We start from the raw sequence: 23,256 nt of genomic DNA, 5'->3' as shown, positions 1-23,256 counted from the left end.
GCAGTTGGAGCGGATACCAGAAGCGACACCCTCAGACCACACCCTACTACTGGGGCAGCCCAAGGCCCCAACTACACACCAAGGAACACTCCAGACACCTTATCGTCCCACCTCACCATTCTCCAGCAACCCCCCTTGCCCCAGTGACCCGTCAGCTGGACGATGTTTTAAATGTAACGAGCCGGGGCATGTAAAGGCCAACTGCCCCAAGAACCCCAACAAATTACAGTTCATTGCACCGGAATCACACCAGACGTCCTCAGGCCCAGATACCCTCAGAGCGGAGGGAAACTGAGTGTGGATGGAAAAAAGGTCACTGCGTGGAGGGACACTGGAGCGCAGGTGTCAGCTATCCATGCTTCCTTAGTGGACCCCAACTTAATCAACCCAGAGGCCCAAGTGATGATTCAACCCTTCAAGTCAAACTCTTTTGGCTTGCCTACAGCCAAGTTGCCTGTCCAGTACCAGGGCTGGTCAGGAACGTGGACTTTTGCAGTCTATGATGATTATCCCATCCCCATGCTGTTGGGGGAAGACTTGGCCAATCATGTGAAGCAGGCCAAGAGGGTGGGAATGGTCACCCGCGGCCAGGCTAAGCAAGCCGTGACGCCTAGCTCTGTTCCGGAAACTTCTATCAGGACCCTCCAGAGGTAATGGACCTGGACCCCGGGCCAACGTCAGCAACAGCAGTAGTGGATCCAGTCCCAGAGACCCAGACAGAGCCAGTCCCAGAACCGGAACCGGCGGAAGAACCAGCACCAGACCCATTCCCAGCACTGAATCCAACCTCAACACCAGAGGGCCCCACCGAACCTGAACCGGCAGCAGCCCATATCCCTACACGAGAGGCTCAGTCGGAGGCTGAAACCCAACATAGCGCACCGGCGGAGAGCGGTTCACAGTCAGCGGAAACAGCCCCATCCCCTACATCGCTTCCAGAGGGACCAAGCCTAGGTCCACAATCCAATGAGGAACTGATGTCTCCAGCATCAAGGGAACAGTTCCAGACCGAACAGGAAGCAGATGAAAGCCTCCAGAGAGCTTGGACGGCGGCACGGAGCAACCCACTGCCTCTCAGCTCTTCTAATTGATCCAGGTTTGTTGTAGAAAGAGGACTTTTATACAAGGAAACTCTTTCTGGTGGACACCAGGAAGGCTGGCATCCTCAGAGGCAGTTGGTAGTTCCAACTAAGTACCTGGTCAAGCTCTTGAGTTTAGCCCACGATCATCCTAGTGGCCATGCTGGGATGAACAGGACCAAAGACCAGTTGGGGAGGTCATTCCACTGGGAGGGAATGGGCAAGGATGTTTCTATCTATGTCCGGTCTTGTGAAGTGTGCCAAAGAGTGGGAAAACCCCAAGACCAGGTCAAAGCCCCTCTCCATCCACTCCCCATCATTGACGTTCCATTGCAGTGAGTAGCTGTGGATATTCTGGGTCCTTTTCCGAAAAAGACACCCAGAGGAAAGCAGTACATACTGACTTTCATGGATTTTGCCACCCAATGGCCGGAAGCAGTAGCTCTAAGCAACACCAGGGCTAAAAGTGTGTGCCAGGCACTAGCAGACATTTTTGCCAGGGTAGGCTGGCCCTCCGACATCCTTACGGATTTGGGAACTAATTTCCTGGCAGGGACCATGAAAAGCCTTTGGGAAGCTCATGGGGTGAACCACTTGGTTGCCACCCCTTACCACCATCAAACAAATGGCCTGGTGGAGAAGTTTAATGGAACTTTGGGGGCCATGATATGTAAATTCGTAAATGAGCACTCCTGTCATAACTATAAAGGGAAGGGTAACCACCTTTCTGTATACAGTGCTATAAAATCCCTCCTGGCCAGAGGCAAAACCCTTTCACCTATAAAGAGTTAAGAAGCTAAGGTAACCTTGCTGGCACCTGACCAAAATGACCAATGAGGAGACAAGATACTTTCAAATCTGGAGGGTGTGGGGGGGGACAAAGGGTCTGTCTGTGATGCTTTTGCAAGGAACAGATCAGGAATGCAGCCTTACAACTCCTGTAAAGTTAGTAAGTAATCTAGCTAGAAACGCATTAATTTCCTTTTGTTTAATGGCTGGTAAAATAAGCTGTGCTGGAGGGAATGTAGATTCCTGTTTTTGTGTCTTTTTGTAACAAGGTTTTGCCTAGAGGGATTCTCTGTGTTTTGAATCTGATTACCCTGTAAGGTATTTACCATCCTGATTTTACAGAAGTGATTCTTTTACTTTTTCTTTAATTAAAATTCTTCTTTTAAGAACCTGATTGATTTTTTTCATTGTTCTTAAGATCCAAGGGTTTGGGTCTGTGTTCACCTGTACCACTTGGTGAGGATTCTTATCAAGCCTTCCCCAGGAAAGTGGGTATAGGGCTTGGGGGGATATTTTGGGGGAAGACGTCTCCAAGTGGGCTCTTTCCCTGATCTTTGTGTAAGACGCTTGGTGGTGGCAGCATAGGGTTCACGGACAAGGCAAAGTTTGTACCTTGGGGAAGTTTTAACCTAAATTGGTCAGAAAAGATTAGGGTGGGGGGGTCTCAGTGTAGCAGCCGTGTTAGTCTGTATCCGCAAAAAGAAAAGGAGGACTTGTGGCACCTTAGAGACTAACAAGTTTATTTGAGCATAAGCTTTTGTGAGCTACAGCTCACTTCATCGGATGCATTCAGTGCAAAATACAGGGGGGGAGATTTCTATACACAGAGAACATGAAACAAGGGGTGGGACCAGACACACTGATTATCATGCACATTGTGTAGAGAGTTGTCACTTTGGATGGGCTATTACCAGCAGGAGAGTGAGTTTGTGTGGGGGGGTGGAGGGTGAGAAAACCTGGATTTGTGCTGGAAATGGCCCACCTGATGATCACTTTAGATAAGCTATTACCAGCAGGAGAGTGGGGTGGGAGGAGGTATTGTTTCATATTCTCTGTGTATAAATAAAGCCTGCTGCAGTTTCCACGGCATGCATCCGATGAAGTGAGCTGTAGCTCACGAAAGCTTATGCTCAAATAAATTGGTTAGTCTCTAAGGTGCCCCAAGTCCTCCTGTTCTTTTTGCTGTAACCAGAGCGATCCCTTAAGGTGAGCTGTTACCAGCGGCAGAGCGGGGGGCGGCAGGGGGAGGGGAGACCTTTTGTCGTGATAATCAAGGGGGGCCATTTCCAGCAGTTACCAAGACCGTCTGAGGACCGGGGGGGGGTCCTGCCATGTGGGTCCCACATCCGTACCCCAGAGTTCAGAGTGGGGATGGAACCTGGACGCCTTGGTACCAAAACAGCCTCCCCGCCCCCCAGCTTATCCCGCACCCCCCTACTGCCCTTTGGGGGGAGAGGGAGGGGCTCAGCTGAGTGTTGCCACCTGCCCCCCCCACTGGGGGGGCTGGAACTGAGTGCCCCCGGCCCTGCCCCCCATTTCCCCAAGAGGGAATAGTTTCCCCCCCCCCCGGCTGTTTCTCTGGACTCTCAGGTCAGCGCCAGAGCGGGGGCTCCTGAAGTCACACCCGCCCCCCCCGCCGCGGGGTTGGGGGCGGTGCCAGGCCAGGCTCCACCCCTGGGCTCTAGGGGGCGGGGCACAGAGTGACCCTAGCTCAGCCCCGCCCCCTTCCGGGGGCCTCGGCGCCGAGCGGCCCGGCAGGCGCATGCGCAGTGGGAAGCGGCGCGGGCCTCGCCCATTGGCCGGCGCTGGGTGGGCGGGGCCGGGAGGCGGCCAATGGCGCGGCGCGGCCGGGGGGATAAAGCCGGGGGCGGCCCCCGCGCGGGGAGCGGCGGTGGCTGCTGCCTCCGGAGCAGGGGAGGAGGGGGCGGGGCTGCCCGTCCGGCACGGGACCCAGGCGTCCGGGGGCCTCTTTCCAGCCGCCGCCGCCGCCCGGCCGGTTTGCGAGCGTCGCTCTGCAGCCTGGCTCGGCCGGTCCCCGGGTGCCCCCCCCCCGGCGGTAGCCTGGCGCTGGGAACGGGGGCCCGGGGGGGGCCGGTCTCGGAGCACGGGGGGGGGGGTTCCGGGCCGCCGCCGCGTTGGTCCGAGCAGGAGGAAAACCCACTTCATCAGATGCCTGCGGGGGCCCGGCTATTGACGAGGAACCGGGGGGGGGTCAGAGGTTTATCCCCGGTCAGCCGCCCCCCCCGCCGGTGTCTGTGGCCCCCCGAACGGGGGAGCCGACGTTAATGGCCCCCCGAAGAGTTGACGTGGTCTCCGCTACTTTATATGAATGTTCAATAGGTTTGTCCCTGTAACAGGCTAAGAACAGGCGTCAGCGGAGCAGCCGTGTTCCTCTGTAGCCGCGAAAAGAAGAGGAGGACTCGGCCACCTTAGAGACGAACCAAGTTATTTGAGCTTTCGTGAGCTACAGCTCACTTCATCGGATGCATGCTGTGGAAACTGCAGCAGACTTTATATACACACAGAGACCATGAAACAATACCCCCTCCCGCCCCACTCTCCTGCTGGTTGGTAATAGCTTATCTAAAGTGATCATCAGGTGGGCCATTTCCAGCACAAATCCAGGTTTTCTCACCCTCCGCCCCCCCCCACAAACTCACTCTCCTGCTGGTAATAGCTCATCCAAACTGACCACTCTCCAAGTTAAACCAGAACGTCTGGGGTGGGAAAAAACAAGGGGAAACAGGCTACCTTGCATAATGACTTAGCCATTCCCAGTCTCTATTTAAGCCTAAATTAATAGTATCCAATTTGCAATAGCAACCTTCATGTCTGTGGTTGCGTGACCAGAGAGATTTAAGTGTCCTCTGACTGGTTTATGAATGTTGCAAGGATAAGTTCCTGGGTTAGTGGTTGTTGGTGAGTATTTGCTTCAGGTTGGGGGGGGGCTGTCTGTATTCAGGATAGGTTGTAGTGACGGCTAGTGGCGTTCTATTATTTTCTTTGTTAGGCCTGTCCTGTAGTAGGTAACTTCTGACTTCTGCAGGTGGGTATTGTAGTTGTAAGAAATAAGTTATTACCAACCAGCAGGACAGTGGGGTGGGAGGAGGTATTGTTTCATATTCTCTGTGTGTATATACAGTCTGCTGCAGTTTCAAGCTCAAATAAATGGGGCTGCTGGAAAGGAAGTCCAACTTGGGGCCAGAACAGAGATAATTTTTTTCCTATGCAACCTCAACACCAGAGGGCCCCAGCATAGGTCCAAAAACTTATTCGGTGACTATAAATCCCTCCTGGTCAGAGGAAGACACTCAAAGGTCTGTCTGTATGCTGCTTTTGCCAGGGATAGAACAGGAATGGAGTCTTTCACTAAAATTCTAAGTAATCTAGCTATGTATGTGTTAGATTATGATTTCTTTAAATGGCTGAGAAAAGAACTGTGTTTTGTAACTTTTGAATCTAATTACCCTGTAAGGTATCCTTTATTTCTATTTACTTCTACTTTCTCAGATCCAAGGGTTTTACCAAACTAAGCTTAGGAGGTTTTCATGCAGGTCTCCACATCTGTACCCTAGAGTTTAGTTGTGTTATTTTGTGTAACACCCAGTACTCCCCCCCCACCCCCACTTAAATTAGTGGATGAGGCACCCAGATCAAGCTGTATTTCTGTACACCAATAAAAAATGCCTGTGTAAGACTGTCTACAGGATGTTTAGCATCCCTCCCTCTTGGAGGAAATAAGTAAACTACAACAGTTGGAGAGGGGATGGAAAACAGATTTATTGGGGGGGAGGGCGAGGAGAGAATATGACCACCAGGGGAGCCACAGGCAGGAATCCAGAGCTAGCACCCCTCATCGGATCTGGGAAAAGAGAGAGAATTATGGGAGGAGGTGGCAGCTCACTGCTGCCTTGCCACCCGCCCCAAGCACACACCACGCCCTCCCCCCCAACTCACTGTGTACTTGTCCCACTTCTTCTCAGGGTCGTAGGGCTCCCAGCGGCTGGCCGGGAAGATGTGCTTGTTTTTCTCATACCAGCTGCGGAGGACGACCTTCCCAGCATGGGACTGCGGGGGGGGGGAGGGAGAGAAAGAGCTCAGTGGGGTTGGGGTTGGGGTTGGCTCTCCCCACTGCACCTGGGCCTGTTCCTCACCTCATCCTTCTCCACAGTGGCATCACTCAGGAGTCTCACATCCTCATGAACATCAAAGTTGAAGAGCGGCCCTGGGGAGTTGGGGGAGGTTAGTTGTCTCCTTCCTGTCTCCCCCCAGCATGCCCCAAATCCCTTTCAACATGACACTCGGGATTCCTCCCCCCTCCCCCCCTGAGTAATGGGGCCAAATGCGACTAGGCCATGGGGGGGGGCGGGGGGAGAGACTCACCACTTTTCCCTCTTGCTTTAGTCACAATGAAGTCGTAGAAGCTGTGATGCTGGCAGAGGGGGAGGGAAAGAGTTAAAATTCCACATCCCTTCGTGCTATGTGCCTCAGTTTCCCCAGTGGTGGGGTGAGAGACCAGCAGACACTATGCAGCCCAGCCCAGCCCCTGCAAGGACCAGCCTGAGGGGGTGGGGGGGGGGTGTCAGTGCTGCCCTGGATTCCCCCCAAGACAGATGTCACTGAAAGTCCCAGATTTCTGTGCTAACAAGCTAATAAACCCGTTTGTCACACTCCAGCTGGGAGGGCACAGGGCAGGGGAGAGCCCCTACCCCTGCAGTTGACCTGGGGGGAAAAGATGCTGCCCTCAAATCTGGGCTGAGGCTCAGGGGAGTGGGCACTAACCCTCTCAGGAGCAGGGCTGGGGGTGTAATGGCCACTGCACAGCTCCTGGGGCAGGGAGTGGGGGCAGAGGACCCTGGGAACCACTTACATGGGGGATGATTAGGTCCTCCTTGATGTACATGAGCTGCTCCACTCCGGCTGACCTGGGGTGGGAGGCAGTTGTCAGAAATGCCAGCCTCAACCCACCTCCCCAGTATGCACCTGCCCCAGCCACGCCCTTCCCCCCTGCAACCTGAGCTCGCTGAAGTCCTTGCGCAGGATCTCGAGGGCTTTCTGCAGGAACTGCTGCATGGTGTTCCCTTTCTTCATCTGGGGGGGAAATGGGGGAGGTCAGGGCTGAGACAGCCCTCCCCCCCCCCCCACCCCATCCATCTCCCCTACAGGGCTGGGACAGCTCCTCTGCCCCCCCTCCACACACACTCACCTTGACCGTGCGCCGGTGGCCGGAGCCATCCCAGTAGCTGAAGGTGATTTCAATCTCCTCACCTGGGGGGGGAAAGAGGCATGGGTCAATGGGGGGAGGGGACAGTCCTCCCCCCAATCCCGTCCAACCCCCTCAGCTACAACCTCCCTCCCCAATGCCCCCTGACAGCCAGAATCCTCCCCCTTCCGCACCCCCCCAAACCCAGTAATGGCTCCAACCCCCCTTCCATCCCATCTCCCCACCAGGCCCAGCATCCCCCCAAGACCCAGTGGCGCGCAGTTCCCCTGGCCACGTACTCTTGATCTTCTCCTGCTTGGCCTCCCACTCCTGGCGCAGCTCCTCGCGCAGGCGGTTCTCCTCCTCCTAGGGGTGGGGGGGTGCGGGGGGGAGATACAGCTCAGTCGGGGAGGGCCTGGCTCCCAGGTTACCCTGGGAGCCCGGCTCGGGGGAGGCGTGTGTGTGATGTCGATCTAGTACCTCGCGGTCCCGATCCGGCAGGAAGCTGGTGTCCACGTCTGGATTCTTTCCCAGTTTGCGCTTCTTGGGGGGCAGCTCTGTAGGGAGAATGGGAATGAGACCCCCCCCCTGAGACCCCACTCCCAGGCTGCCCTGCTTCCCCAGCCCCCCACTGCACCTCCTATTGACTGCCCCCTGCCCGACAGCGCCCCCTACAGCCCCCCAGCTCCCTTACACACCCCACCACCAGCCTGGCCCCACAGTGCCCCTTCCAGCCCAGCCCTCCCACCCCACCCACCCTCTTTCTCCAGCTCTGGCTCTTCCTCCTCCAGCTGCTCCTCCTCCTCCTCCTCCTCCTCGTCGTCGTCCAGGGTAAAGGACAGACTGGAGATCTTCCGTTTCTGCTCCTGCTTCCGCTCCCGCTCCCGCAGCCGCTCCAGCTTCCTGGGGGGGGGGGTGGTTAGTACCCCGGGGGGGGGAGGGTCCAGCATCCAATGACAGGGGTCAGTGCCCCACGGGAACCTCAAACCTGGTGGTTGGTGCCCCATAGCACAGGGGGATCAGTCCCGCAACAGGGCCCCCAGACATGGGTCCCCACCTTGGAGAGAAGAGTGGAAGCCAGAGGAGCTGGGGTCCCCTGACAGGAAATACCCCCTCAAAAGGGCCCCCTCCATCAGAGAGGACACACAATGACCCCCCCCCCGCAGGTTGGCAGGGGAGCCCAGCAGTCAGACACCACCCCCCGGCGCCCCACTCACAGCTGCAGCTCCTTGGACTGCTCCTTCTTGGCCAGCTGCTTCTCCCGCTCCTTCACCAGGGCCTCCTGCTTGGCCTTCATGTCGTTCAGGGTCACCAGGCCTGGAGGGGTGGGGGTGGGGGGGTGTCAGGACGCCTGGGTTCTCTCCCAGCACTGGAGCAAGGGAGGCTGGGAGCCAGGACTCCTGGGTTCTTTCCCCAGCTCTGGGAGGGGAGTGGGGTCTAGTTTTTTGGGTTTTTTTGGGGGGGGGGCAGACTTCTGGGTCCCCTGCCCACACTCACCCACAGTGCTGGATTTTAGTTCTGCTTCCACTGCGTCGTAATGAGCGGAGAACTTCTTATCGATGTTCGACTTCATGATGTTCTCCTGTGGGGGTGGGGGGTGGGGCATGAGGAAGTGGGGGGGCCATTCTGCCCAATATGCCCTACCCCCTACCCCCGGTCTCCGCACTTTCCCCGCCCCCAGAGCATCTGCCCCCCCATCTCAACACTGCCCCAGGAGCTCTGCATCCCTCTGCCCCCCCCATCTCAACACTGCCCCAGGAGCTCTGGATCCCTCTGCCCCCCCCCCATCTCAACACTGCCCCAGGAGCTCTGGATCCCTCTGCCCCCCCCCAGCCCCCAACACTGCCCCAGGAGCTCTGGATCCCTCTGCCCCCCCCCAGCCCCCAACACTGCCCCAGGAGCTCTGGATCCCTCTGCCCCCCCCATCTCAACACTGCCCCAGGAGCTCTGCATCCCTCTGCCCCCCCAGCCCCCCACCTCCGCGATGCGCTGCCTCATCTGCTGCATGTGCTCCCGCTGCCGTTCCCGCTTCTTCATCAGCTGCAGGGCCCGGCCGGCCTCGCTGGCCGCCCCCTTGTACTGCGCCATGCTGGGGGCGGGGGGCACAACCCACAGGGGCCCGGGGGGCTGAGGAGGGACCCTAGGAAGGGTCGGTGGAGGGGATGTAATGGGGGGAGGTCAGGAGCCCTGTGGCCAGCTGCGGCCTGGTGGTCCTGGATATGGGGGAAAAGGTAGGGGGGTCACTGGGGGGGCAGCCCCTAGGCAGGTGGCAGAGGCTGGGGAGGTCCCCGGAAACGGGGAATCCCAGAGGGTTGTTGCGGACCCGAGAATCGGACTGGGGGGGTCCCACGGCGGGATTGGTGGGGACTGGAGCTGGCAGGGGTCTGGGGCAGAGGCTGGGGGGGGGTCTTTGGAGCCGGGGTGGGGGGGGGCCAGGGCAGAGGCTGGGGTGTTGGGGGTTCTCTGGAGCCGGGGCAGAGGCTGGGGGGTCGGTAGGGTCTCTGGAGCTGGGGGGGGGTGCTGGAGCGGGGGGGCCGGGGCAGAAGTTGGGGGGGGTGTCTGGAGCCGGGGCAGAAGTTGGGGGGGTCTCTGGAGCGGGGGGGGGGCGGGGCAGAGGCTGGGGGGGTCTCTGGAGCCGGGGCAGAAGTTGGGGGGGTCTCTGGAGCGGGGGGGGGCGGGGCAGAGGCTGGGGGGGGTCTCTGGAGCCGGGGGGGCCGGGGAAGCCCTAGCGGGTGACGCGGGAGGGGTCTCCAGGGGGGTTTCCCGGCGGATCACGTGGGGGGATCCCGGCGGCGTTTCCGGTCGGGCCCGCAGGACCCCGGGGCAGCTCCGCGGCACCCAGCTGACGCGACGTCACCCGCACGCGCCGTCCGCCGAGTGACGCAGGGCAGCCGCTGCCCCGCCCCATTATGCAAATGAAGGTATGCGGTGCCCTGAGGGAGCCGCAGAGGCTGTCGGGAGTGGGCGGTCACCGCAAGGGGAAGGGCGGCGGGAGCGGGGTTGTGCGGCGGCTGGGGGACCCCTCCCCCTACCCGGGTACCCGCCCCCCCGTGTCCTCCCCCTACCCGGGTACCCGCCCCCCCGTGTAACACCACCCACCCCCCCCACCTGGGTACCTGCCCCCCCCATGTGCTGCCATCCGCCCCTCCCCGGGTACCCGCCCCCCCGTGTACCGCCATCATTCCCCCCCTTACCCGGGTACCAGCCCCGCCCCGTGCCGCCATCTGCCCCTCCCCCAACCCGGGTACCCGCCCCCCCATGTACCGCCATCATTCCCCCCTTACCCGGGTACCAGCCCCGCCCCGTGCCGCCATCTGCCCCTCCCCCAACCCGGGTACCCGCCCCCCCATGTACCGCCATCATTCCCCCCTTACCCGGGTACCAGCCCCGCCCCGTGCCGCCATCTGCCCCTCCCCCAACCCGGGTACCTGCCCCCCATGTGCTGCCATCCACCCCCCGGTACCCACCCCCCATCCCTCCCCCAACCCAGGTACCTCCCCCCCCCGTGTGCCACCATCCGCCCCTCCCCCAACCCAGGTACCTGCCCCCCCATGCCGTCCCCCCTACGTCTCTGACACCCGGGTACCCGCCCCCCCATGTGCAGCCATCCACCCCTCCCCCGACCCGGGTACCCGCCCCCCCATGCGCCGCCATCCTCCCCCCCACCCGGGTACCCACCCCCCGCCATCCGCCCCACGTACCCAGCCCCCCATGTGTCACCATTTCCCCCCACCCCAGCCAGGTATCAGCCACTCCCCCCGTCCCACCCTCAGGAAGCAGGAGCAGGGTTAGACTAAAGTAACTTTATTGCCTGGTGACAATTGAGCAGCGGGGGGGGGGGGGGCAAGCCTTCCCCCCCTCACAGTCATTGTTAAACAAGGACAGTGTGGGACCTGGGGGGCACACCCCAGCCAGAGCCTCCCCCGGGAACAGGGGCGGCCCTGCCCCCCCAGCTCTTCCCTCTCTCTTGGCCCTGGTCCAGTACTAATAATAACTTAAAATAAATTACAGCGAGCAGCAGGTGCTGGGGGGAGCACTGCCCCCCCCATGGCATACAGGAACCTGCCCCCCTACACAGCTACGGCGGGGGGCGGATACGAGACGGGGGGCACAGGGGAAATGGGACCAGCTTTGGGACAGTGGGGTGACCCCCCCCACACACACCAAGACATCTCCCCTGCCCCCTGATGTGGGGGGAAGGTACCCTGGGCCTTAATGGTGCCCTACAGAGCTGCCCCTAGGAGAGGAGGGGGCGGAGCAAGATTCCCCCAGGGAGGTGATGGGGGTCAGGGTAGTGCCAGGCTTGGTCCCTGCTTGGGGCAGCAGCTGTGGGGTGGGGTGATGGGCTGCAACTGTTCCTGGTACTTAGGGAGGTACTGAATTGGGGGGGGGGAAGGGAGGGAGCAGCATTGGATTTTGGGGGGGGGGGGGGGAGAGTCACAAGTCACAGCTGGCCCTGGTGAGGGGGACTGGTCCTGGTGCAGATGTGGGAGAAGTCACAGCTGGTCCCTGTGCTGCGGGGAGCAGGCCCCGGTGGAGATGGGGGGTCCCAGCTGGCCCCAGCTGGGGGGGTGTTTTTGGGGGGGTTCCAGCTGGCCCCAGCAGGGGTCACGGCTCATCCTCCCCGCAGACATGGCTCTGGCGCCGTTTCATGCTCTCGAAGTCAAAGGCGGTGCCGACCATGCGCCGGTAAATGTCCTTGATGTTGTCACAGGTCGTCTCGAAGTGGGTGGTGGCATCGTATGACCGGGAGCAGAAAATCTGGGGGTGAGGGGGTGGGGGTGGAGATTAACACAGTGTTACCTGGGGGGGGAGTTTGCACTTGCTCCCTTCCGTGCTCCGCCCCCAGCACACCCCCTACCTACCATGCATCCATCCCCCATGAGCACCCTGACACCCCAGCCCATGGGACACCCCGATGCAGCATCAGAAGGGCCAGGCTGGCTCAGCCCAAAGGTCCAGCTAGCCCAGTATCCCGTCTTTCGAGCATGGCCAGTCCCAGATGCCCCAGAGGGAATGAAGAGAGCAGGGCAATTATCCAGTGATCCATCCCCCGTCGTTCAGGCCCGGCTACTGGCAAACAGAGGCCAGGGACACCCTCCCTGCCCAGCCTGGCTAATAGCCATTGAGGGACCAACCTCCATGAACTTATCTAGCTCTTGTCTGAACCCTGTTATAGTCTTGGCTTTCACAACCTCCTCGGACAAGGAGTTCCAGAGGCTGACGGTGCCTTGTGTGAAGAAACACTTCCCCCTGTTTGTTTTAAACCTGCTGCCTATTCACTTCATACGGTGACCCCTAGTTCGTGTGTTATAAGAAGGGGTAAATAACGCTTCCTTATTCACTTTCTCCACACTGGTCATGATTTTATAGACCTCTATCAGATCGCCCCTTAGTCATCTCTTTTCCAAACTGAAAAATCCCAGTTTTATGAATCTCTCCTCGTATGGCAGCCGTTCCAGACCCCTATTCATTTTTGTTGCCCGTTGCTGTATCTTTTCCAGTTGCAATATATCATTTTGAGATGGGGCGACCAGATCTGCGCACAGGATTCAAGGTGTGGGCATCCCATGGGTTTAATACAGAGGCAACATGATATTTTGAGTCTTACTCTCTCTCCCTTTCCGAACGATTCCCAACATTCTGGTCGCTTTTTTGACAGCTACTGCCCATTGAGCGGATGTGTTCAGAGAACTAGCCAGAGTGACTCCAAAATCCCCCTCTCAGGTAACAGCTAATTTAGCCCCCATCATTGTATATGTCTAGCTGGGATTATGTCTCCCCACGTGCATCACTTTGCATTTATCAGCACTGAATTTCACCTGCCATTTTGTTGCCCAGTCACCCAGTTTTGGGAGATCCCTTCGTAGCTCTTCGCAGTCTGCCTGGGACTTAACTATCTTGATTAGTTTTGTATCATCTGCAGATTTTGCCAGGGGTGGGGAGATGGGACGTCCCACGGGGGAGGGGGTGGGAATTCCCTGTGGGGAGCGCTCACCTGGCTCTCTGTGCCATCATCCGTGGGATCGTACAAGTCACTGATGGCCACAAACCTGCCAAGGAAGGGGGAGAGAGGGTGAGTCACAGCTCTCACACCCCCACCAGAGGCCTTTACCCCGCAGAGCTCCTCCCTCCCCCGCTTGCCAGCTCACCTGGCCAAGCAGCATCTCCCCCCGGGGGCTCTGCTCCTCAGACAGCACCCTGGGGACCCCTCATTCACCGATCGTGCGTTTGGTACAAAGCCAGGGGGCAGGGCGTGTGGCGAGTCCGGGTCTGCTGGGCGTCATCGTCCCATGGGCCTGCACAGGGCCGTGACGGGGGCTGGGAGACACCTCTCCTGGGCAGCCCAGGGTGAGGGACACCACAGGCTAGTGGGTTTGGGGGGCTCCAGGGACCCCCCCATGCCCCTCCCCACTGCGTTCCAGGCTCCCGCCCCCAAGTCCCAGCCCTTCACCCGGCTCCCTATCCCCCCGCCTCACTGCTGGTCGATGGGCTGCAGCAGCTCCAGGGCCGGCTCCACCTCCCGCTCCGGCTCCGGCGTCTCCACCGTGGTGCTGACAATGGCGATGAACTTCCCAGGTGCAGCCACGTTGTGGGCCCAGGAAACCAGACAGACGTAGATATCTGGGGGCGGGGGGATGGGTCGTGAGGCTTCGTAAGAACAGCGGGCATGCCTCAGTTTCCCCCAGAGTCTGCCCAGTTAACGAGGGGCCAGGGAGACAAGGAAATGCAGCTGGCGATGCCCCTGCAGTGACCCACTCGCCTGTAGAGGCCCGCAGGGCACTCAGTGTGCTGGCCGGGCCCGTCCTCCCCCACGGTACGTCCCTCCCCCGTGGCGCAGCCCCCCGCGTCTGTCCCCTGCGTGATGCCACAGGGGGGTTGGAGGCTCCCAGGGATGGGCCCAGCCCCGGTCCCTTCCCGGCGCTGACCCGACTTGCGGCCCAGCTGGTTCTGGGGCAGGATGATCTGGCAGGAGCCGGCCTCGCTGGTGCCACGGACGGGGTGGCTCAGGATGCAGATGACACGGACGACCCGGCCGGCCCGACGAACTCGCTCTGGCACATAGCTGGGGTCGCAGATCAACTGCTTGCACCGTGCCACCTGGCAGGGACAGGAATTCAGCGCCCCCGCCTCCAGGCCTGAGCCCAGAGAGAGGTGGGAAACCCCCAGCCCAGCTCCCCCCCAATTCCCTGCTGGGTAAAGCGGCCCCCTCAAGGGGTACCCCAAAGCAGAGCCAGGAACCGGGCTGGGGGGGGGAGCGACAAGCAACCCCTTCCCCAGGAGAAGGAGAAATGGGGGCAGCCACTGGGGGTTGGGCCTGAGCCCCCCTCCCCAGGGAAGAGGCACCCCAAACCCAGCCCCTGATGGACAAGCCAGCCCCCCGATACCCTGGGCAGGGGTCACTGACGGAGACCAGAGAACTCCCCTTCAGATTTAACGGGGGGCCTAGTGGGGACCCCCCAAAATCACTGTGTGTGTTGGGCTGGGGGTTGCTAGGATGTATCCAGCCCACCCAGGCTGGTGCCTCCCCCCCACTCACCTCCCCCTCCGACCTGACCCCCACGACCCGGCCATTCTCCAGGACGATCTCGTCCACAGGCTTGTTCAGCATGTAGGTGCCCCCGTAGATCGCGCTGAGCCTGCGGTGGGACAGAGACCATGGAGACCAGACACCGCCCCCGCATCGGGGTCCCATCTGACATGCACCCCTGAGATCTCTGCCATCCCCCCTACAACCTCCCCCATGATGGAGCCCACCTGCTGCGTGGCACGAGCCCTGCCCCCCACAACGCACCTGGCGAAACCTTGGGGCAATTCCCCCAGCCCGTAGAGTGGGTAGAGGTACGGGCTCTTCCCGTAACGGGCCAGCGACTCGCTGTACAGCTTGATCCGGTTAATGGTCTCCAGGCAGGGCTGGTCCAGGTAACTGCGGGGAGAGACGGGGTGAGGGGGGCCCAGGGCTGGGACTGCGGGTTGGGAGTGAGGGGCACCTGCAGAGCTGGGGGGGGAGTCCAGGGCAGGGGGTTTCGTATTTCGTATGAATAGTGTGAGTGCCTCAGTTTCCCCACGAGCTGCACAGCTAACTAGGCGGGGGCGGGGTGATCTTTGCAGAGACCCAGAGGTGCCTAGGCGGCAGGGGCTGGGCCCCCCAGGAGACAATGGCCACGCCCCTTGCCTGGACATTTGGAGTGACCCCTGGGCAGGAAGCTGGTCAAGGAGGGGGGTGTCCACCTCCCCCGGGGGACTTGCTGCAGGGATATGATGCCGGGGGGGAGGGGCAGATGCCCCCCCCAGAACCAGGCATGGTCCCCCCATGGTCAGCTCTGGAGCCGGGTGGGCCCCACGACTCACTCGTCAGTGCGGTACAAGGCCAGTGCGTGGCCTGTGAAGTCGATCACGTCCTGCCCCAGGTCAAAGCGCTCGTACACGTCCCGCATGGGGGTCCCAAGGGGGTCGACCCCCTCCAGTGTCTGGGGGTCGTTCTCGTCAAAATTGGCCACAAAGACAAGGAACTTCCGGAACCGGCGCTTCTCGAACATGCCCATGAGATCTGTGGGGAGATGGGGGGGGGCTGTTAGTGGGGGGGGAAGAGACTAGCATGGAGTGGTGGTGGCCAGAGGGCACTGGGGGCGGGGCAAGGTGCTATGTGCGGGGAAAAAACCAGGCTGGGGGGCTCACTCATCACCTCAGGGAATGGGGCCAGGGGGCACGATCCCCTTGCAGGGAGGCACTAACTCACCGCAGTCTAGGGCGGATGGACAGCAGGGGGTCCCCAGAGCAATGGGGGGCTTCCTTCGTGGGGAGGGTCCCATTGGGGAGGCAGGGGGGGCAGTGGTGCCAGGAAGAGGGCAGTGGGGGGGGTGTCACTCACTGGACGCCAGCGCCTCGGTCTCGGTGGAGGGCACCTTGTGTACCTGACCCCCCCTGTAGACGAAGCTCCCCTCCACCACCTTGAAGTCCAGGTACCGGGTCACCTCCGTGTACAGCAGCATCTTCACCAGCTGGCCTGGGGGGGGGGAAGCACAAAGGTGAGGGGGGGCACTGGAGCGACACCCCACCCCCTCCACCAAACCCCACCATTTCTGAGGCTCCCACTCCCCCGGGCCCCCCCTTACCATTGGCCATGAGGAATTTGGGGATCAGGTCAACGTTCCAGTCCCGGCCACGCCCCATGGACTCGGGGGGCCCCTCGGGAAGCCCAAAGCGTTTATACAGCTGGGGGGGGGGAAAGAGAGTTAGAGCCACCTGTCCCAGTCCCTGAGGCACCCCCGCACCAGCCCCCCATGTCCTCCTGCTGGGGAACCTCTGCATCCCCAAATCTGCCCTCCACCTCAAACCCACTCCTTCAGAGGATCCCCATGCCCCTGCAAACAGACCCCATCTTGAACCAGCTCCTGCCCCATCAAACCCGTTTCCTCTGGGGCCCACAACCCCAAAACTGCCCCCCTGAAACACACTCCCCTGTGCCCCCGCACCCCAAGGCCCAGCCCCATACCTCCTCCAGGGGGGTGATGGAGGAGCTCTCTCCCCCGTAGTGGGGATTCCGGTCCATGTGCAGAACCTTCTTCCCGTTCACCGACATGATCCCCGACAGGATGCACTCCTGGGGGGCAGGGGAAGGGTCATTGCCAGAGCCGTCGGGGACCCCCCACCTCAGAGCCCGGGCTCCCATCCGGCCGTGGGGGGCAGGGAACGGGGCCCAGGGTGTTTCCTCTAGGGGGCGCCAGCCCCAATCCGGGATGGGGCAGGAGGCTGCGGGGAGCTCACGCAGGGTCAGGAGCTGGGGTGTGGAAGGGGGCAGGGTTATAGTTAGGGTGCAGTGGGGAGTGGCAGGCATGGGTCAGCCCAGTTGTACCTGGTGTGCTGGGGGAGGTTAGAGACTCTCGAGGTTAATCGGAGGGGCACTTTTTGCACAGGCAGCTTTGGGGTGCACAGGGAAGATGCCTCCAGCTGCCAAGAGCTGGGTGGGGGGGGTAAGGGGGCTCTGCATGGCGCCATTGGCTGGGTGCACCCTGATGTGAGCTACAGGGAAGACATGGGGGGAGGCCAGGCTCTGCGATCCTGGAGGGGCTGAACTGGGGGTGGGGGGGTCACTTCCCCCCCCTCCGTTGGCAGAGATGCAGGGGGGTATTAATGGGGGATACCCCATTTGCAGGGTGCTGGGGGAGCAGGGTGCACGAGGGGTCTGAATGACGGGTGATGGGTTAGGGTGGGTGCCCCAGGGAGGGGGTGCAGGGGGTGCACAGAAAGGGGAGAACAGTGGGGGAGGTTCCAATAAGAGTCTAGTGGGGTGCCCAGAAGTGGGTGCAGTAGAGGGGTGCACGTGGAGGAGACACGGGGGTGGAAATATTACCGTGGGGGGCTGAGGGACACAAGTAGAAGAGAGAGACAGAGGGAGGAAAAGCAGAGGTTGCAATGATGGGAGTGTCCAGCAGGGTCCCCAGAGGTGGGTGCAATGGGGGAGCTGCAGTGGGGAGGGTGCATGGGTCACTATGGGGTACATTAGGGGCTGCAATGGGGGTTGCCATGCCAGAGGGATGTGCAGGGGTTGCCTTGGGGGGGTTCCAATAGGGGGTCCGCAGGGGGTCCCACACCTGGAGTGCACAGGGAGGTTGCAGGGGGTGCAATGAGGGCGTGCAGGGGTTGCCTTGGGGGAGTTGCAATAAGGGGGTTCGCAGGGGGTCCCACACCTGGAGTGCACAGGGAGGTTGCAGGGGGTGCAATGAGGGCGTGCAGGGGTTGCCTTGGGGGAGTTGCAATAAGGAGATTCGCAGGGAGTCCCACACCTGGGGTGCAAAGGGAGGTTGCAGGGGGTACAATGAGGGGGTGCAGGGGTTGCCTTGGAGGAGTTGCAATAGGGGGTCCGCAGGGGGTCCCACACCTGGGGTGCAAAGGAAGGTTGCAGGGGATGCAATGAGGGGGTGCAAAGGGAAGTTGCAGGGAGTGCAATGAGGGGGTGCATTGGGGGTCCCACACCTGGGGTGCAAAGGGAAGTTGCAGGGGGTGCAATGAGGGGGTGCAGGGGATCCCACATCTAGGGTGCAAAGGGAGGTTGCAGGCGGTGCAATGAGGGGGTGCATTGGGGTGTGCAGTGGGGGTGTGCAGGGGGTCCCACACCTGGGGTGCAAAGGGAGGTTGCAGGGGGTGCAATGAGGGGGTGCAAAGGGAAGTTGCAGGGAGTGCAATGAGGGGGTGCATTGGGGGTCCCACACCTGGGGTGCAAAGGGAGGTTGCAGGGGGTGCAATGAGGGGGTGCAGGGGTTGCCTTGGGGGAGTTGCAATAAGGGGGTTCGCAGGGGGTCCCACACCTGGGGTGCAAAGGGAGGTTGCAGGGAGTGCAATAAGGGGGTGCATTGGGGTGTGCAGTGGGGGTCCCACACCTGGGGTGCAAAGGGAGGTTGCAGGGGGTGCAAGGGTTGCCTTGGGGGAGTTCCAATAGGGGGTCCGTAGGGGATCCCACACCTGGGGTGCAAAGGGAGGTTGCAGGGGGTGCAATGAGGGGGTGCAGGGGTTGCCTTGGGGGAGTTGCAATAAGGGGGTTCGCAGGGGGTCCCACACCTGGGGTGCAAAGGGAGGTTGCAGGCGGTGCAATGAGGGGATACATTGGGGTGTGCAGTGGGGTCCGCAGGGGGTCCCACGCCCCGGGGTGCAATGGGGAGCCGCCCCCAGACTCACGGTCAGCCCGGTGCCCAGCACAATCACGTCGTAGTCCTCGTCCATGGCGGCAGCTCCTGACCCGCCTCCCCCGCCCTAGCGGAGCCAGCCTGGGCCGCAGCGCCGTCCGCCCCAGATCCCTCCGCCTGGAAACGAGTTCCGGTCTCTGTGTACCACACCCCGGATCCCTCCGCCTGGTAACAAGTCCCGGCGAAGGCGCTTCACCCGATCCCCCCCTGCACCGCCCCCTCCGCCTGCAGTCAAGCGCCGGGGCAGGGCCTCTTCACCGCCACAGGTGGGCACCTTCCGCCAAGAGAGAGCCGATGTGCGTAGGTAACCACGGTATCCCTCCGCCGAACAAAAACTAACCCCACTCTGAAGCGTAGCCTTCGCCCCAGCGTAAAAAGTCCGCCCACATCCTTCCGCCGGATAAATAAGTGCTCTCGCTGCACCGCCCCCCGAGTCTGTCTCCATCCGCCAGAAATAAGGCCCAAGTTTATGTTTCTCCACGCGATCCCTCCGCCACAAACGAGTTCGGTCTACACACCACTCCCAGCTCCCTCCGCCAGACAAAGTAGCCCCCCACCCCCCCCCCGGCTCCCTACGCCCCCCAAACAGACAGACGGACACAGAGGCAGGGCCCAGACACTCTTTATTAAGGGGCTGGGGGGAGAGGAGGGGGGGCCTAATAGCCCCCCAATAAATACAGGATAAGTCCCCAGCCCAGCCATTGGGGGGGTTAACGCACAGCAGGGGGGGTAGGGGGTAGCCCCCAGGTGACAGCAGCCACAGCCGTCTACACCCCCCCAGCCTCGAGCACTGGGGAGGCCCCTGGCCAGGAGCAGGGGCAGGGCAGGGTTAGGGGAGATGCTGGACTCCCCCCCCCCCCAGAGCCAGGGGATCCCAGCTCAGGGGGCAGCAGGACCCAGGCCCTCCCTACTCGCCCTGGGGCACCGCGATGGTGGCCCCCTTGGGGTCGTCAAAGCGGTCCATGGTCTTGAGGCCTAGCAGCATGTGCAGGCCGCAGGCGAAGATGGCGCCGAGCAGCAGGGCCGTGAGAAGCCCCATCCAGGTGCCCGGTGCAAAGAACCCGGCACAGTCGCTGGCGTAGGAGAACCGCAGGCCCGTCACGTTGAACCCCTGCAGCTGGGGGGGGATGAGAGGGGGTTAGATGAAGCCAGGCTACTTGCCCTCCTCCGCCGACCCTAACTCCCCTCCCAGGCCCAGGAGAGATCCCAGGCATCCTGGCTCCCAGCCCCCCTCCTCCCCCCACTAGACCCCACTCCCCTCCCAGAGCCAGGAGAGAACCCAGGCATCCCAGCTGGTACCTGCACATCCTGGAGCAGCACCCCCCAGCCAGGGCTGGGGCTTTGCGGCTGAAGGCCAGCGCCGAAGGCCTGCAGGCTGCTGAGGTGGGCACAGCGCCAGGCGTAGTTGCTAGGAGCCGTCACCTGCGAGGCGTTGAACACAGTGGGCCTGGCCGAGGGCCTTGCCAGCTCCAGATGGCTCAGCTGGAACCAGTCCCGGCCCGAGACAGGGAACCACCGGCTGGTCATGTGGAACCTGGAGGGGCGGCGGGGGAGGAGAACAGCTCATCCAGAACCCCCAGAGGGCCAGCCAGACCCCCCAAAGCCACCCCAGGGTCAGCATAAGAACATAAGAAGGGCAATATTGGGTCAGCCCAAAGGTCTGACAGTGGCCAGTGCCAGGTGGCCCAGAGAGAATGAACAGGAAATCATCAGTGATCCATCCCCTGTGATCCCCCCAGAACCCGCAGACACCAGCAACCTCCCCCCCCCCCATTACCCCCCCGCCACCCCCAGCCAAACCAACCCTCGCATGTCACCCCCCAGCATATCCCAGCACCCCCAGTCAATGTAGTGACACTCCACAGCAGACACCACATCTCTCCCAGGCCTAGCCAGCCCCCCAAATACTCACGTGGCAGTCAGAGGGGACCCCAAAACATTTGCATACTTCAGCACAAGCCTGGATAGGGGAAAAGAGACAGTGACCCCGGTGGTGCCCCTCACTCCCAACCATCAGCCCCCTGCCAGACCAGTCCTGGGCTCCTCCCAGCTCTGCCAGTCCCCCTCACTCCAAACCCACAGCCCCGCTCTCACCGGGAGTCACCGGCGCTCCAGGACGAGCCGCTCACGTTGACGGAGGCCTCGGCCCCAAATGTTTGGGGTGTCAGGTCGACCCACTTGTTGTCCCAGACCACGGAGAAGTTCTGGGCCCAGAAGAGGATCCGGGGCTCCCCAGTCAGGGGGTACCGCACTGGGGGGTGCTGCACTGGTGCTGGGGTCGGCTTCTGCAGCAGCTGGCGGCCCACCCCCCCGGGGGGCCACCCCGGAGACATCCCGGAGAACCTGGGGAGAGGGTGGGGTGAGAGCTGGGGGGCAGTGTTAGGAAGTACCTGGGGGGCACAGCTCAAGGGTTACGGCAGGCCTCCTGAGGTAAGGGAGGATGAAGGGGGGTACCAGAGTACGCAGCTAAGGGGGTGGTCAGTGTGACCAGGACATTCCCAGGAGAGATGCATGGCCAGGGCTCGGACACTAAACATGGGGACATACCCGTGAGGGGGCCCCCTGCCAGGGGAGGGGGGTGTCAGTGGGGGTGGGGGAAGAGACGTCCCTGGAGGGGGGGCGGTTGGGGGGGAGACATACCCGTGAGGGGGCTCCGGCCGTCAGCAGCGCTGTGTAGGGCACATCCTCCTCCTCCAGGGCGCTGAGCACCTGCCCGATGATCTCATCTGGGGGCAGACATGTCCAGGGTTAACAGCCCTGTCCCCCGGCTCCCCACCCCAGCTAACCCCACAGCCAGCCCCTAAACACTGACCCACCCTACCGGGTGGGTTGCTCCCCCCACCAATTGGGGCACTTCAGTGGGGAAACGGGGAGGATCCAGCAATGGGGGCTGGGTATGAAGGGAGGCTGGGAGACCCAGCCATTGGGGGCAGGGAGACAGATCCAACCATATAAGGCGGAGGACCCAGGATCTGGTGAGGGAAGTGGCCGTGGGGGACCAGACTCACCATTGCTCGTTAGCACCTCCTTGGGGGCCATGAGGCTGGAGCTGGAGATGAAGAGCAGCACATCAGGGGGAGGAGACATCACAGCCCCCCGCCCCCGAAGTGTGTCCCTTGCTGGGACCTCCAAGCCCACGTCCCCCCCAGCCCAGCCAGTCACACTCTCTAGGGGGTGAACCCAGAGCCATGGCCACAGACCTGGGCAGTGCAGGGCAGCCAGACTGTGGAAGGGGGAAGTCAGGACAGGTCAGGAGTAGCAGGGCAGGGCAGGCAGTGGTGAGATCAGGACAGGGTAGGCCCTGGGGGTGGGAGGCAGTGGGGCACGTACCCGGCAGCATAGGGCAGCCGCACCAGCAGCAGGGCGGGCAGGCTGTCGGGGGGCAGGGCAGGCCATCGGGGGGACACGGGGCACGTACCCGGCAGCGTAGGGCAGCCGCACCAGCAGCAGGGCGGGCAGGCTGGCGTTGAGTCGCAGCTCCCGCAGGGTGCCCGGCTCCACATGCAGGGGGCTCAGCCCCAGCTTCTCCTTCAGCAGCCCCAGGACGCCGGCGGCTGCCACCCCCTGCACAGCTGGGAGCATCAGAGTTGAGGGGGCCCCCGCCAGGGCTCTCTGCGTGTGTGTGTCAGGGGGAGTTAGAGACAGGCACTTGATGCACAGCCCCCCAGAGCCCTTCACCCCGACCCACAGCCCCATCAGGGCCCCTGACCCCCCCACGCCCTTCACCCCAACCCACAGCCTCATTGGATCCCCTGCCACCCCCCAAGAGCCCCTCACCCCCGACCCACAGCAGCCCCTCACTCCTGACCCATAGCCTCTGCCACCTATCCCCCTCCCAGCCACGCCAGGGCCCCCACCCGCAGCCCCCCCAGCTCTGTCAGGGACCCCCTTGCTCACCTCCAGGTTGGGGAAGGCGCTGTCGGGTTTATTGCCGAAGACACCCCCATATGCCGTGAAATCCTCCAGGCTGAGCTGGGTGGGGGGGTGAGAGCGCGTTAATGCGGGGCAATTTGAGGCCCCCCCAGGCCGAGCTCCCTCCCCGTGGGCATGATACATGTATTTGGGGGGGGGGGGGGGGACAAAAGCTGGAATCTTATACAGAGATCAGTCACTGGTCACATGACTGGGGGGCTGGGCTCACTTCCCCTTACAGAGGGTCTGGGAGGGGACGAGGGGGAGCAAACCCCCCTCCCCCCCCAGTGACAGGACCCAGGCTGGGTTCTGGGAGCCCTGTGTGGCTGTCCCCACTAAGGTAATTGCCTGCCCCATAGCCCTCAGGGAGCTGGGACCCCGGACACACCCCAGCAGTTGGAGCGCTCCCCCACAGACCCCACCTGGCAACAGGGCACGTACCCCAGCTGCTGAAACCCCAGGCTGAGCCCCACTAGCACAGTGGGCACGGGGGTAGGAGCAAGACAGGTAAGGGGATGGGGGGCGGGCAGTATAAGGCAGAAATACTCAGGGGGCGGAGGTGTTGTGGGGACTCTGAGATTAGGCGCGT

General features: G+C 61.8%; 3 protein-coding genes across 3 annotated transcripts; all 3 read right to left on the bottom strand.

The window, feature by feature from the left end:
* Positions 1-5,628: 5,628 nt before the first annotated feature.
* On the bottom strand, positions 5,629-9,555 carry FAM50A (family with sequence similarity 50 member A). Its single transcript, XM_078850139.1, has 13 exons — positions 9,049-9,555; positions 8,569-8,653; positions 8,289-8,388; positions 7,829-7,974; positions 7,552-7,628; positions 7,371-7,437; positions 7,075-7,136; positions 6,883-6,959; positions 6,739-6,793; positions 6,252-6,300; positions 6,023-6,093; positions 5,826-5,936; positions 5,629-5,730 (listed from the first exon to the last, which is right to left on the bottom strand). The coding sequence occupies exons 1-13, from the start codon at positions 9,157-9,159 to the stop codon at positions 5,722-5,724; spliced, it is 1,020 nt and encodes a 339-aa protein (XP_078706265.1). The 5' UTR covers positions 9,160-9,555; the 3' UTR covers positions 5,629-5,721.
* Positions 9,556-10,859: 1,304 nt separating this feature from the next.
* GDI1 (GDP dissociation inhibitor 1) lies at positions 10,860-18,900 on the bottom strand. The gene is made up of 11 exons (XM_078849994.1): positions 18,748-18,900; positions 16,568-16,675; positions 16,188-16,287; positions 15,944-16,078; positions 15,424-15,622; positions 14,867-14,998; positions 14,612-14,711; positions 14,001-14,172; positions 13,551-13,695; positions 13,070-13,124; positions 10,860-11,832 (listed from the first exon to the last, which is right to left on the bottom strand). Exons 1-11 carry the CDS (start codon positions 18,790-18,792, stop codon positions 11,680-11,682), a joined length of 1,344 nt encoding a protein of 447 aa, XP_078706120.1. The 5' UTR covers positions 18,793-18,900; the 3' UTR covers positions 10,860-11,679.
* Positions 18,901-19,361: 461 nt separating this feature from the next.
* On the bottom strand, positions 19,362-23,181 carry ATP6AP1 (ATPase H+ transporting accessory protein 1). The gene is given in 9 exon segments (XM_078849995.1): positions 19,362-19,872; positions 20,055-20,289; positions 20,668-20,715; positions 20,850-21,070; positions 21,072-21,098; positions 21,396-21,481; positions 21,764-21,804; positions 22,174-22,367; positions 22,653-23,181. Coding segments are annotated over 9 exon segments (1,221 nt in total). The 5' UTR covers positions 22,812-23,181; the 3' UTR covers positions 19,362-19,662.
* Positions 23,182-23,256: the final 75 nt, after the last annotated feature.

Source organism: Lepidochelys kempii, chromosome 23 (assembly GCF_965140285.1).
Source record: "Lepidochelys kempii isolate rLepKem1 chromosome 23, rLepKem1.hap1, whole genome shotgun sequence".
NCBI classification, from domain to species: Eukaryota; Metazoa; Chordata; order Testudines; family Cheloniidae; genus Lepidochelys; species Lepidochelys kempii.
The sequence above is the reverse complement of the archived record's forward strand: the minus strand, read 5'-3'. Positions and strand labels throughout refer to the sequence as shown.